This window comes from Lacerta agilis, chromosome 1, assembly GCF_009819535.1.
Source record: "Lacerta agilis isolate rLacAgi1 chromosome 1, rLacAgi1.pri, whole genome shotgun sequence".
In the NCBI taxonomy this organism is placed as follows: Eukaryota; Metazoa; Chordata; class Lepidosauria; order Squamata; family Lacertidae; genus Lacerta; species Lacerta agilis.
The window spans coordinates 79,428,866-79,441,938 of NC_046312.1; the positions used below are offsets into that span (position 1 = coordinate 79,428,866).

At 42.6% G+C, this 13,073-nt stretch overlaps 1 protein-coding gene across 1 annotated transcript in view; it reads right to left on the bottom strand.

Moving 5' to 3' along the window:
* The window catches only part of COL18A1 (collagen type XVIII alpha 1 chain), a 148,952-nt gene extending 138,646 nt beyond the window's left edge, over positions 1-10,306 (bottom strand). Inside the window, exons 1-2 of the mRNA XM_033157617.1 lie at positions 10,193-10,306; positions 10,020-10,087 (exon numbers count right to left, since the gene is read on the bottom strand). Coding sequence (XP_033013508.1) covers positions 10,020-10,087; positions 10,193-10,203 — 79 coding nt within the window. The 5' untranslated portion in view covers positions 10,204-10,306. The remainder of the gene's footprint in view (positions 1-10,019; positions 10,088-10,192) is intronic.
* Between the last annotated feature and the right edge of the window lie 2,767 nt (positions 10,307-13,073).

Below are 13,073 nucleotides of genomic sequence, written 5' to 3' on the forward strand. Positions count from 1 at the left end.
TTTGAGCAGAAAGTCAGCACTGTTAAAGTACCTCTTAGGTTTGCTCAGCTTCACCTCTGTCCTGTTCCTGAAGTATTTGCACAGAATGCAAGAAAACTGAAAGCAACTGACAGAACAGATCAAAATGTATTACTGTATTTCAAAGAAAATTGTCTACTTTAACCAGTTAAACAAAACCTCTTCCAATCTGTATGCCTGCATTTGAAATAAGCATGGTAAAGGATGCATAGCACATCTATGATGTCTTAGACAGATCAGGGAAAATTTTATTAGGAAAAATAGAAAAAAGAAGGATAGTCGGAAAGAGAAATCGTAAGGCAATTGTTGTCTGCCTACAACATTTTGCTATTACCGGTATATATATTCTACTTTTAATAAATTTATAGATGGGGGAATCAGACCTTTTTGCCTCTGTCATTAACTGCAATTGTAATCCAGGTCATTTCACAAGGTGGGATGCATTGCTGCTGCATTCCATCAGTCCACCTATTCTTACCCCACCCAAAATGTGCAGGTACTCATTTTGAGCCATTCTCACTCTAGTTACACCAGACAGGGAGGGGCAGAGAATGGAGATAACATTCCTGCAGGGAGAATGATGCATCCTGCTCCAGCACTGCCTGGTCCCCCACTACCAGAAACATTGCATGGCATTGTTCCTTAGCTACAATTGGATGGCAGGTACGGTAGAAGACACATCTCCCTACCCCACCTTATCCCCAGGCCCAAATTCACACTCAGATTCTCAGAAGTTGCTTGCTACGTTTACATAATTAGGAGTTTTATCTACCCATGTTATAGACAGTACTCTGAGGACTTTTGGAGATACATACTACCTGCTTCCCAATATTTTCCAGTCAAAATTCTCTGCTGTTGGAAATCTTTGCAATAATACAAACCAAACAGCTGAAAAGGGACAGGAGGTGAATACTATGTAATCATGAGGGAGGGTGGGAATCAGGAAGGTAGGTAAAAGAAATAAATTCTAATGCATGGATATTTATGTATCAGCTGGCAAACGGTCCCAGAGCAAGCTAGCAAGGTAATGTGACTTTAGATACTGAAAACTAGAACCACTTTTTCTATTACCTATATTTTAACATGCAGCTTGCTTTTATCTCTCACTACAGGCATTTAGGGCTTGGAGTTCACCGGGTACTATTTTATTGTATGGAAGGCTGAGATGAGGGAGATGCTAGGAATGTTATCTGGTTAAGATTCCTCTCTACTTTGTAATCAAGAGAGGGAGTTCAGGACTCTTTTATATGCTATGACAGCTACAGGGAAAGAACCATGAGAGTTTTCAAAGAAAAGGCAAATGCATAAATCATAGTTAAGCCTTCTAAATACAGCACTAGGCAGACTATGATCTGGAATTATTTGGTGACGGGCTGACACAGTAAAAGCAAACAAAAGTGACTCTTATTATGGGCAGCTATATCTATCAAACATAAACCAATTTGTCAAAAGGGACAATTACTAAAGCCTGCAGCACACACTGCTTGCTTCTTGTGTAAGGCCATGAAGTTACACTAATACCCAATTCCAGAGTAACCAAACATTTCGCCCTCTAGATGTTGCTGGACTAGATGTGGCAATTCCAATCATCCTTGACCATGGTTTGCCCATTAGGTGTCCTCCATGCTTTGGGCATGTGATGTGGTTATCCCATTGTGAAGCAAGCCTGCCATTCTAGGATATCTCTTTAAAACTACAATATCCACTATTCTCAACTGGTATACTGAACAGCTTTATTATATGGACCTAAAGCGACATCTGAAAACTTCAGACAACTAGGCTCCCACACCATAATTTCACCATGCAAGCAAGACAGGATGAACTTGCAGAACCTAAACTTCCATACAATGCAGCAATCATAAAAAGAGGACGCAGCACACACACACACACACACACACACACACACACACACATATATATACACACACCAACACAAACATATCAACTGTGACTTTAAAACCTGAAAAAATAGCAATACGTATTAGTGGCAAGCTTCACTTATAGGTCAGGTTTCAGGTTATTAATCTAATATGAACATCAAAAAGCAAACTGTTATTTCTTTGGCCAATATAAAAATAAGCTGCTTGTTTCTGCCAAAAACAACCAATCTAGGATAGGAGAACATAACATGGCAGTTTGCTAATTTCTTTTACCGGTAATTTGTGCCATCGGAACAGTCAGAACAGTCAGTGCACATGCATCCTTTAAAAAGTTAATTTCAATGCCAAAGAAAAGAACAAATCCCTCCCTCCCCAGATTAGTGCTACTACCTCCCACAAAGCCCAATGGAAGATTCTGATAATCTTCAAGGGACGGGATGTCTTGAGGGAGGAAACACTTGTAGATAAAGAAAGAAGCACAGTGGTAATAAGCAGAGAGAGGAGATAACAAGTCAGGTATTTACTTTCCATGGAACCAATCATGGAACTAAAAGGCCAACAAGTTCCAGTCAATTTCTGCATGGATTTCCATGCCAATATTCAAACATTGCAAACATCGCAGCATGGACATTAAAGCAGCATTTCTCAAAGCTTGTGAACTTATGCCCTCTTCTACATTTATTCTGCCCTCTGTCCCCCAGAATAGCCTTCCCAGCATAATCATCAATCTGTTTGACAGCAGAATGTGCAGAAATCCTTCTGCATAGTTGTAAAAACCTATGTTTGATAATGGAACTCACCACAAGCACAAGAGTCACATGTCATATTGGTGCTTTTGGACAATACTGCAGATGCTATAATGGGATGCAAGTGAGAAGGTAGCCTCTTCTAGCAAGTTATGATTATTAACTCACCTGACTTAGGCAAAACTTGTTATTGACCTTCCTTGACCCAATGTCGGATCATTTCAAATATTCTTCTATTGTGTTTGCATCTTACTCCTCCTCCAATGAGCACAAGGCAGCATTCATGGCAGTAACTCCTTTTGTCTTTATGACAAACGCCTTGAACCATGACTCCCATCATCCCTGACCATTGGCCATGCTTGCTGGGATGTAGTCCAAAACATCAGGAGGGCACTACACTGGGGATGGCTGGTTTAACTAACAAAGCATCTTGTTCTCAGAGTGGGCAACAAGATGCTTATTGGAAACCCACAAGCAAAACATGAGTGCAATAGCACTCTCCCTCCCATGAACCCCAGAAATTGGTGTTCAGAGGCATACTACCTCCGATTACTGGAAGGTAATATATACTGCCATCATCACTAAAAGCCATTTATAGTCTTGTAAATTTGTCTAATCCCCTTTTAAAGTCAGTCAAGTTGGTGGTCATCACTACATCTTGTAAAAGCAAATTCCATGGTTTTACTACGAACTGTGTGAAGCACTTTGTTTTGGTCTGTCCAGAACCTCCCAACATTCAACTTCTAGCATTATGGGGTTCTGGCATTATGGGGGAAAGAGGGGCATTTTCCTTATCCACTATCCCCATACTATATATAAATTTATATTTATTATGTCCTCCCTTTCCTAAACTAAAAAGGCCCCAAAATTGTGAATTTCCCTTTTCCTCTTAGCAAAGCTATTACTTTGGTTGCTCTTTTTTGGAAGCACAGCCATCCTAACTATTTATAGTATTCCAAGTGTGGTTGCACCATAGATTAGTATAAATACATTGTAATGTTGTCTGTTTTATTTTCATTCCCTTTCCTAATTATCCCCAACATGGAATTCACTTTCCTCACAGCTGCCACATGCTGGGTAAACATTTTCATTCAGCTATCTACAAGATCTCTTTCCTGGTCAGTTACCACCAGTCCAGATCCTATCAGTATATATGTGAAGATAGGATATTTTTTTTTGCCCCAATGAGCATCATTTTGTACTTGTTTGCACTTTCTAGTATGCAGGTGATATACAACTGGAAGGGATTAACCTGCTAGGTAACACTAACATTAAAAAGTCTTTGCATGAGGGTTCTTCACATTCAGCATCAGGAATGTGAGGTATTTCTGATCTTCACACATGTGCTTTTCTAAGTGCTGAAAACGCTAAAGAGCCATTTAGTGCTCTGTGCTTTTGGTTTGTGGAAATAACAGTTCCACATTAGAAAGCCAGATGAGACAGTCCCACACAGAGAGAGACAATGGGAGGAATTCAACATCTCTCCTCATTTTGGTATGCCAGACAAAACAATCCCCTCTCTCCTCCCCACCACCATGCACTCTTCAAGTGTTCTCCTGACTCTCCCCAGAGCTAGTATGGAGGATGGAGAGTTCTCTTGTGCATGTGGAAGTCCTTGCACACAGGGCTTCCACTGACAAGACTCATTAGTTGACTCTTGCCCATTATGTCTAGCCAGAAGCTCATGTCCACAACATCCACCATGAACCAGTCCAGAAGGATAGCTCCCAGGCATTTACCAAGTATGCTTTCCAGCACCGTCTTGCATCAGAGGAACAGGGAGAGAGGCAATTTTCACCCATTCTCCTTCCTTCTAACAATCACCCCCCCCCAAAAAAATAACGCCCAAATCCCATCCTGTTCCCAACACTCCGGAGCAGATGGGGGGTGAGGGGCTGTAGGGAGGGAAGCAGTGAAAGTTTCTGCCCTCCTGGCTCCACTGGTGGAACCTTTGCTGGATCAAAATGCCTTTTGTCAGCTGAGAGACACTGTTAGATACAACCCATTGCTGGCAGAGAGAGACCACAGTAGGGAAAACACAGGACTGTCTGCAAGAACTACAGAGTAGGAACAGAATAGATGTCTACTAATTAGTTAGTACGGGGGGTGGCTCAATACAACACATCCTTGCATTAGAAGACGTGCAAGAACTTATTAAAAAGATATAGCACCCCAGAAAAGCTCCACACAATTAGGCTTTTACCACTAAATCACATTTCAATCTTCTCTTTCATATTTGGTAATAATTACACAAATATGAACAAAGGTACAATGCATGGAGAATAGCAAAAGGAATGTCACTCTGTGTGTATGTACACAAGAGTCTACTGACAAGGTGACCATTACATCACCAACCAGGCATTTTGTAGCTGCCCTTTATAGTCTATTCAGAGCATATTTCTGCGGACTGTCAATGCAAATTGCACAGTTTCACAGCAATACAGAAGGAACTACCGGTATACTGGTTTTTTCATTGATTTTACATGAATCTTGAGACTGCATAAAGTGCAACACTCAGAATGTCACCATTTCAAAAGTATAGCTCATATTGCACACATCAAAATCTCTCAGGAGCCATTTAGGATAATTTAATTTTATCCTGTTGAGAAACAAGATGCCAGTGGCCAATGCCTTAGGCAAATCCAAAAGTGCATTTGGAGGCAGATTGATTAAATATCAAATGCTGCACATATTCACATCCAATGCCCTTTAAATAATAATAAAAAGTATATGAAGAACATAAACAGTTCAATTACACCACAATTTTTCAGCAAATCAGTATTGAGCAGAATACTGATCTGGATAGGCTCTTATCTTGCTACCCTTCATCAGCTGAGATCCCAGGGCACTTTACAACACAGACATCAAAACATTAAGCTCCTTTTTATCTCATTGTTTGTCCAAAAAGTGCAAGTTAACCCACAACTCCTTCTTTGTTTAGTGATGGATCTCCTTAGAGCACTTTCAGATAATTCTCTGATTCCCACATGAATCATGTCAGTCTAGAATTTGTCTGAAACATTGCACCCATATAAGCTTCAGAAGATACCAAATTACAGCAAGCAGAATGTTGGTGGAATTGTATGTAAGGCATCTTTAGGAGACAGGCAAAAATGTTTCTCTATAACCAGGCCTTGGGATGATTAACATTCAATAGCCTTTTAAATGTGTTTGTGGGAGGGGGAATTCGTTTTGTTTAGTTTTGATTTTGTATTTTGTGTTCTCATGTTGCATTTTTATATTGTGAACTGTTCTTTGATCTTTGGATGAAGAGTGGTATACAAATTTAATAAATAATAATAACTAGATCCAAATTCAGCAATAGTCCCATAGTATACCATAGCATCTCCAGGATTTGTTCATAGGGTCACTAACCTTTCTCTTCAACTGATTTGATCTTAACACCTTTTCTCTTTGTTTCATCCACATTGTCTTAAGAGACAGAGCCTCCTTCTTTAAGTTGAATATTGACAGTCAATTCACACACTGATATGTCAGAGGATATGAATAATGTGCTCACCAGCAAGTAACTTCTACAGTTGGCTTAATATAAAACGGGGGAGCACACACTCATCTGCATTATATACTCTCCAATAATTCCATATCATAAGCTAGAATTGTGAATGGGGCATACATCCATGAAGTTGCTGGTTTTAATTCAAGAGGCTCATGTGGAACTTACTATATACAAAGGAGCCATGAACACACTCTGCATTAAAGGGTACCTGTCATGGAAACCACATACAGCAGGGCTGATGAACCTCTGACCCTTCAAGTTCTGTTGAACTCAGCCAGCTAGGGATGATGAAAATTAGTAGCCCAGGAACACCTAGACTCTGGTTGCACATCCCTGACCTTAAGTCTCTGCAAACCAATGGGAAACTTAATATGAATGTTTTCTTTCCAAAGCAGAGAAGTTTCAGTCCTGAAGAGATGTGTCCTTAAAAGATGACCAGCTCGGCTCCAGGGTGGTTTCTTGTTAAACTCTGAGGAGGGCAATGCAGCAGAAAACAGCTGCACAACAATGTCAGCACCAGGAGCTTATCATTTGTATTAATGAAACCTGCCATACAAATATGTGACATTCAACACTTTTTCTTCCTTGGATAGATTGCAAACGCGGAGGAAAGAGAGCGGGAAAACTGCATCTGGCCTCTGCAAACTTTCCTCTCCTTGTCCTAACATGTTCACTTCGGCTCAATCAAATTGATGTTACCTTTAGAAGTCAGAGAATGAAACAGTCCTAAAGCTCCCATTAAGCCGTGTTAAAGAGGTCTCTCTCCCCTTCCCCACTACCAGCAGGGTCTAATGGAATGTGTGCATTTGTTGACAGAATGCGTCACTCAAGGTTCCACTCAAAGACAGTACATGTGGATCACACTTAAGCACCCTAGAGCTTTAAAGCCAAACAATGTTTCACATTTAATAGTTTAACCAAAAGTGCAGATACACAAGAGTTTTATTAGCTCATGATTCATGAATAGCCAAAGGCATTTTAAAAGAAATCTTAAAAGTGCCTCAGAACACCTGCCTGGCAAACACTTAGGTTCATGTTGTCTCACTGACTTCATGGACTACATTCTCATCAGTGTTTACAGACCAGCTCCTATGTGGATAAAACAATACAGAGGTTATTTGCCTAAAATGTACAAACACTTTATTAGCCTTGCTCTACTCCTTTAAAGACTATCAATATCTAAGTGTCTCTGCAGGGTTCTAGGACTAAATTAGCAACCAGGACACCTGAGCTTTTTTCAGCTTATGCTGCACAGCTGTAGAGCAAATATATTCTCATGGCTTATTGCACATTTCATCTGTCAAAGGTCTAAAATCTAGGTTTCCAGTTATCAGTGTATGGCCAGGTTTCAGGTGCAAAAAGGGGTGGAGGAATCCCATCACCTAACAGATCTGGTCACTATGCACATTTGCACACAACATGCATCACAAATAAGAAGTGGCACAAATACGTACTAGCCTAAAACATACATAGAAAACATTTTACTTTATTCTGACAACTCTTCCTTGGATGTTAGTCCTACAGAGTCCCCAACTCTAAACAGTTTTATGGCACATCTACATGGAGGATCAGAACCATATCCAACACCCAGTTAACACACACCAAGTCCACATAAATTTGTAGTTTAGGCTGTGCTGGTTTGCCAACAGACTAAGGTGATGGTGGGAGCCTGCAGCACCTATGCAATCTGAATAAGTGGGTATCTAATGGCACTGCGATTTATTTGTCCATCACCATATATGCTGGCTTTTTCAAGTTACATTTCCTTTAATTCTGGCTGTGCATTGAGCTGAAACACAGGAAGCTCCTCTGCACAGATAATTTTAACTAGCATTTCAATGGAACTTGCACAAGCAAAGCATCTTATGAGCTATAGCCTCAGGGCCACTTCCTAAGACTTAAGGGTTTCACAAGTGATGCTAAGAATGCCTTTTAGTCTGGAATGTGTCACTTGCAAATGCTAGTAATACAAGACAGAAAGCAGAAAAGAACCAATTCCAAAGTCAAAATGTATATAATATCTAACCAAGATAAGTTTTAAATTCACATTACAGAGGTGGGGAATGCAGAAAAGGCATTTTAAACAAGACTCTCATGACTTTGTCTTAAGATACATTAAAACCCATTATGTAAACTAATTAATATACTTATTTCCTGATTGAAGGCATTAGAGGGAAACTTATGATCAGCATATCGCATAAAAAATACATTTTCATACTCTGAATGATATGGAGGCGGGGTGAAGTGTCTTCTCCAAGCCTGATAGGAAGCAGATTCTGGGCAAATCCTTAACTGAGCACAGTCTGCTGCAGAGAACTGCATTTAGCCAAGTTTGTGTTTGTTTTGCAAGACTGAGAGGAACAACTTTAAATCTTGAAAACCCATACAAAGCAGGGCATGCCCCTGTGCAGTTAGTGTTAGTCAGAACACACCTTTCATGGAGTAAAGCATCCCAGAGAAGCAGGCTCTTTCTGTGCCACAGTTTTAAAAATGTTTGTATTCTATACCAAAGCAGTTTCTTTCATAAAAAAAAAAATCAGTTGAATATTACACCAAGAGAAACTTAAATCCTCATTCTAACAGAGCCTCTTAAGTAATTAACCATCACAAGAACCTCTCTCTAGATGCACCAAAAGAAAATAATTCATCAGTCTAGTACAGTGTTTTTCAACCACTGTTCCGTGGCACACTAGTGTGCCGCGAGATGTTGCCTGGTGTGCCGTGGGAAAAATTGTGTTTATTTGATTCCTATTCAAGAGAATTACTTTATATATAGTCAATATAGGCACAGAGTTAAATTTTTTAACATTTTCTAATGGTGGTGTGCCTCATGATTTTTTTCATAAAACAAGTGTGCCCTTGCCCAAAAAAGGTTGAAAAACACTGGTCTAGTATAGCATATTAACCATTAGGTCCAGTCGCGGACGACTCTGGGGTTGCGGCGCTCACCTTGCTTTACTGGCGGAGGGAGCTTCCGGGTCATGTGGCCAGCATGTCTAAGCCGCTTCTGGCGAACCAGGGCAGCGCACAGAAACGCCTTAACCTTCCCGCCGGAGCGGTACCTATTTATCTACTTGCACTTGGTGCTTTCAAACTGCTAGGTTGGCAGGAGCAGGGACAGAGCAACGGGAGCTCAAGCTTCGCCAGCACAAGCAGTAGACTCAAGAAAAGTTTGCCTTCAGGACCTCAGGTGCACTATTTTGGCTAACCATATAGGATATAAATTCAGGATGGAGCGGGGTGTTGACAACTCCAACCTAATCATAGGAGCCAACTCCTAGGGGCCGAGATCCCTTCTCCCCCCCCCCTAAAATATTTGAGGGGGTCGGGAGTCCCCAAAGTTGATGGGCCTCCCCAATATTTTATTCAAGTTGGCACCCATGAATCTCACTATGTCTACTCAGAACAAAGCCCCTATTTATTTCCATGCGATTTACTTGCGGGTAAACCGGGTTAGGAACTGCAACCTGAAGCCGCTCAAAAAAGCGGCATGATGCGCCCTATCAGGGACTTTAGGAACTTCTGGAAAGGGGGAGGAGGAAGAGGAAGAGCGCCTCCAAGGGAGGCTGCGGCGGAGCGGCCACTTCCCAGCCGCCCCATGGGAACAGGCGGCGAACTTCTCGCCGGACCTCCGGGAGGCACCGGGCGCCCTTTGTGCGCTGACAACCCCTCGGGGCGCAACGCCGGAGGGCAGAGTCCCGGGAAGCCCCCTCGGGCGGCACATCCTGCAGGCTGGCTGAGAGGAGTCCTCCTCGTCCTCCTCCGCCCCCCAGGCACCGGCGGAGGGGCAGGCTTCCCCTTGCCCCCCAGAGTCCTTTCCGCGAGGGGGGCTGCAGGAGGTCAGCCTCGCCGCCTTACCTCGCTGGGGCGACGCGGGCGCAGCGAACAAGACAAAGAGCCCGAGCAGGAGCCGTGGCGGGAGACACCTGCGGGGAAAGGGCAACAGGTTACACAGAGCCAAGCCGAGCCCGCCTTCCCGCCCGCCCAGCCGCGGCCACCGGTATTCCCGCGCTCCGCTTCGCCCCGCTCACCTGGCGCGCATGGTCGCGGCTGCGCTGCGCTGAGGCGAAAAGAAGCAGCCGCTGCCTCCTCTTGCCGGGGCAGCAAGTTCTGAGCAGGACTCGCCTCCCAGGGCGCGCTCGCTCGGTCCGGCGGCCGCGGGGTCCTAGCGCCGCACCGTATTTAGCGGAGCAGGGGGCGCCTTGAGTTCCCCCTCATCACCCACTGCCGGATTTACGTATAAGCTAAACAAGCTATAGTTTAGGGCCCCACTATCTTGGGCCCCCCCCAAAAAAATATTCTTCTTAATTGTATTTCGCTATTAATATACTTCTTAATTGAATTTCAGTTCAACAATTACTTTGATGAAATACATATTTTGTTATGTGCAAATGGCTTTAGATACCTATTAGGTCCATAAATTACCATGCAACACAAAAAACAGCGACAATTTGTTGTTGACAAAGGACAGCTGGACATATAAAGGGCCCCATTACCTTCAGTAGTTTAGGGCCTCATCAAACCTAAATCTGGCCCCATCACATTCACAGCCAAGGGTTAGCAAAGACTGGGGGGAGGGGGAGCTACGTCCAGAAGGCTAAGCCTCTGCTAAGAGGTTGCCAGCAACCAAGCCTGCTTTCTACTCCAGTCATGGGCAGGGGAAACGCTCTAGAAGGGGCATGATGGAGAGACTTGTCTCAGGTTCCCTGACCCCCAGCATGTAGTAAGGTTGCCACAGAACCCATGAGGTTTAAATGCACATCACATCATCTCTCCATCTTTCTTCCGGGCAAGCAAGAGGTTCAGGGACATATTCCAGCCAGGCAGAAGCACTTGAGGAGGGTGTGGGGCAGTGCCAGTGAGGGGGAGTGTAACGGGGTGGAGAGGGAGCTGTCTGGGGAGAGACTCCATGTCAATATTTGACCCTCAGGTCTGCGATTCCTCACCCTTGCTCATGCTCATGAGCACCACAGCACCTTCTAGCAAATTAAAGCCATAAGTTACGTATGTGTTGTGCAGTTCCTTCATGTGCCTCCTACCAATCCGAATCACTGGATTCCTCCAGGGATTTGAAAGAAAAACGTTTTCTTCTACATTCTGTCTATCATCACATACCCATCTGTCCCCCATTCATGGGCGTAGGCATGAGGGGACAGCTGCCCCCCAAATCAATAAAAATCCATTTAAAAAAGCCTAAGCCCCCACCCAAATCCTAACTACACCAAGGCACCATTGCCATCTTTTCTTCTTAACTCAGAATCTACACGCTCTCTTTCTTCATAGGCCCAGTACTCCATCTTCCTGGGCAGTTGCCCATTTCTGTGCCTTCCCCTCCACGGTGATCTCAGTGGGGTGATCAGAACTATAAGCATTCCAAATTACAACTCATTAGTTTGTGGTGGGAATGCTGAAGTCCCAGTTTGCATCATTTTGCACTTCATCTGCCATTCTGTTGTCCATTCACCCAGTTCACAATTTATGAATAAGTTAATTGGGGGACTACAGTGTTTACTCCCTCTTATTATGGAAAAGTGGCTCATATTCTATGCTTCCTCTCTTGGCTGGTTATTGATATACATTTACCCACTAATCCCATCCCACAATACTTCCTTGTGTTTCTCAGCCTCACTACCTTTTTTTTTTACCTTTGTTTTTATTACATTATTCATGTTACCTACTCTAGGACCTGGTGGCAATGGGTGGTATACAAAATTCTTAGATAGATAATTATTTAAGCCACTCTTTCCTGCCCCTCCCCGTCCTTACCTCACTTACCGGTACCTCTTAAGCTCTTTTTACCACAACAGTTAGCATGTCCATTTCTGTTCCATGACATCATGGTAGCTCAACCAATTATAAAAGGAGGGCTTGCAGACACACCACAATTTCTTATATAAACAAAAGATGCCTAATAAGATGTAGAGTTCTGTGGTGCCCAATGCCTTTGTTGGTGTCAGTGATGACCACAAAGTCCTGAACTTAGGGTTTGAGAGCATCAAACAAAGATTCAGTTTATGCACCAACAACTACTTCTGGCCAAAGAAGAGAATTACAGGGAAACGACCCATATTACAAGGCAGCCTCTTGACAGGAATAAACTCATCCATATCAAGATAGGCTAGGCTTCCTCACTTATCTGAACAACAAGGGAACTACAATAGTCTACATTGCCTTTGCACACACACACCCAAAATTGTAGGAGGTAGGCATGGAAGTTTTTTTTTAGCAAGTTCTGTTTTTTAGCTCAGGTCAGAACCTGTTCCATTGTATGCAGCTGCTTGGAACAGTCCCTTCTCATGGTATTAGCAGCATCATTTCTGTATATCAGATGGTAAGTTATGTCTAGAATCATAAATATGGCAACCTCTTTGTCATCATTTTCCCTGGAAATAAAGTCCTAGATTGGCTGTGCTATTTATTACACTGACATCTGCTGGTAGGGTCCTTCTTCTGCATGTGTTTGAAGAGGCTCATTACAATTATCCCTGAAAAGTTGAACAGAACCTACTAAGGAATAAAGGATTGTTTGTAGGATTCCCAAGTTGAACCTAAAGTAAAATTGTATAATTCTGTACAGAATTCTATAACTGTAGAGTTCACTTCTTCAAAAAAATTGAGGAAAATCTGCATTTACTTGTGTTTATTACATCTTTCTCCAAGGAGCTCAGGATGAAACATGTGGTGTTTCCCACCATGCATTTTATTCTTGCAGCAACCCTGTTAGGTAGGTTAGCCTGAAAGAAGGTGATCAGTGAATTTCCACTAAACTTCATGGCTGAGTGGGGATTTGAACCTGGGTCTCTCCTGTTCTAATTCAACACTGTACTCTTCAGAACAATGTAATTCCTTTGTTTGTTCAATATCAATATAAAATACAGGAAAATAAGTTATCTTTTATTTTGTTTTTAAAAA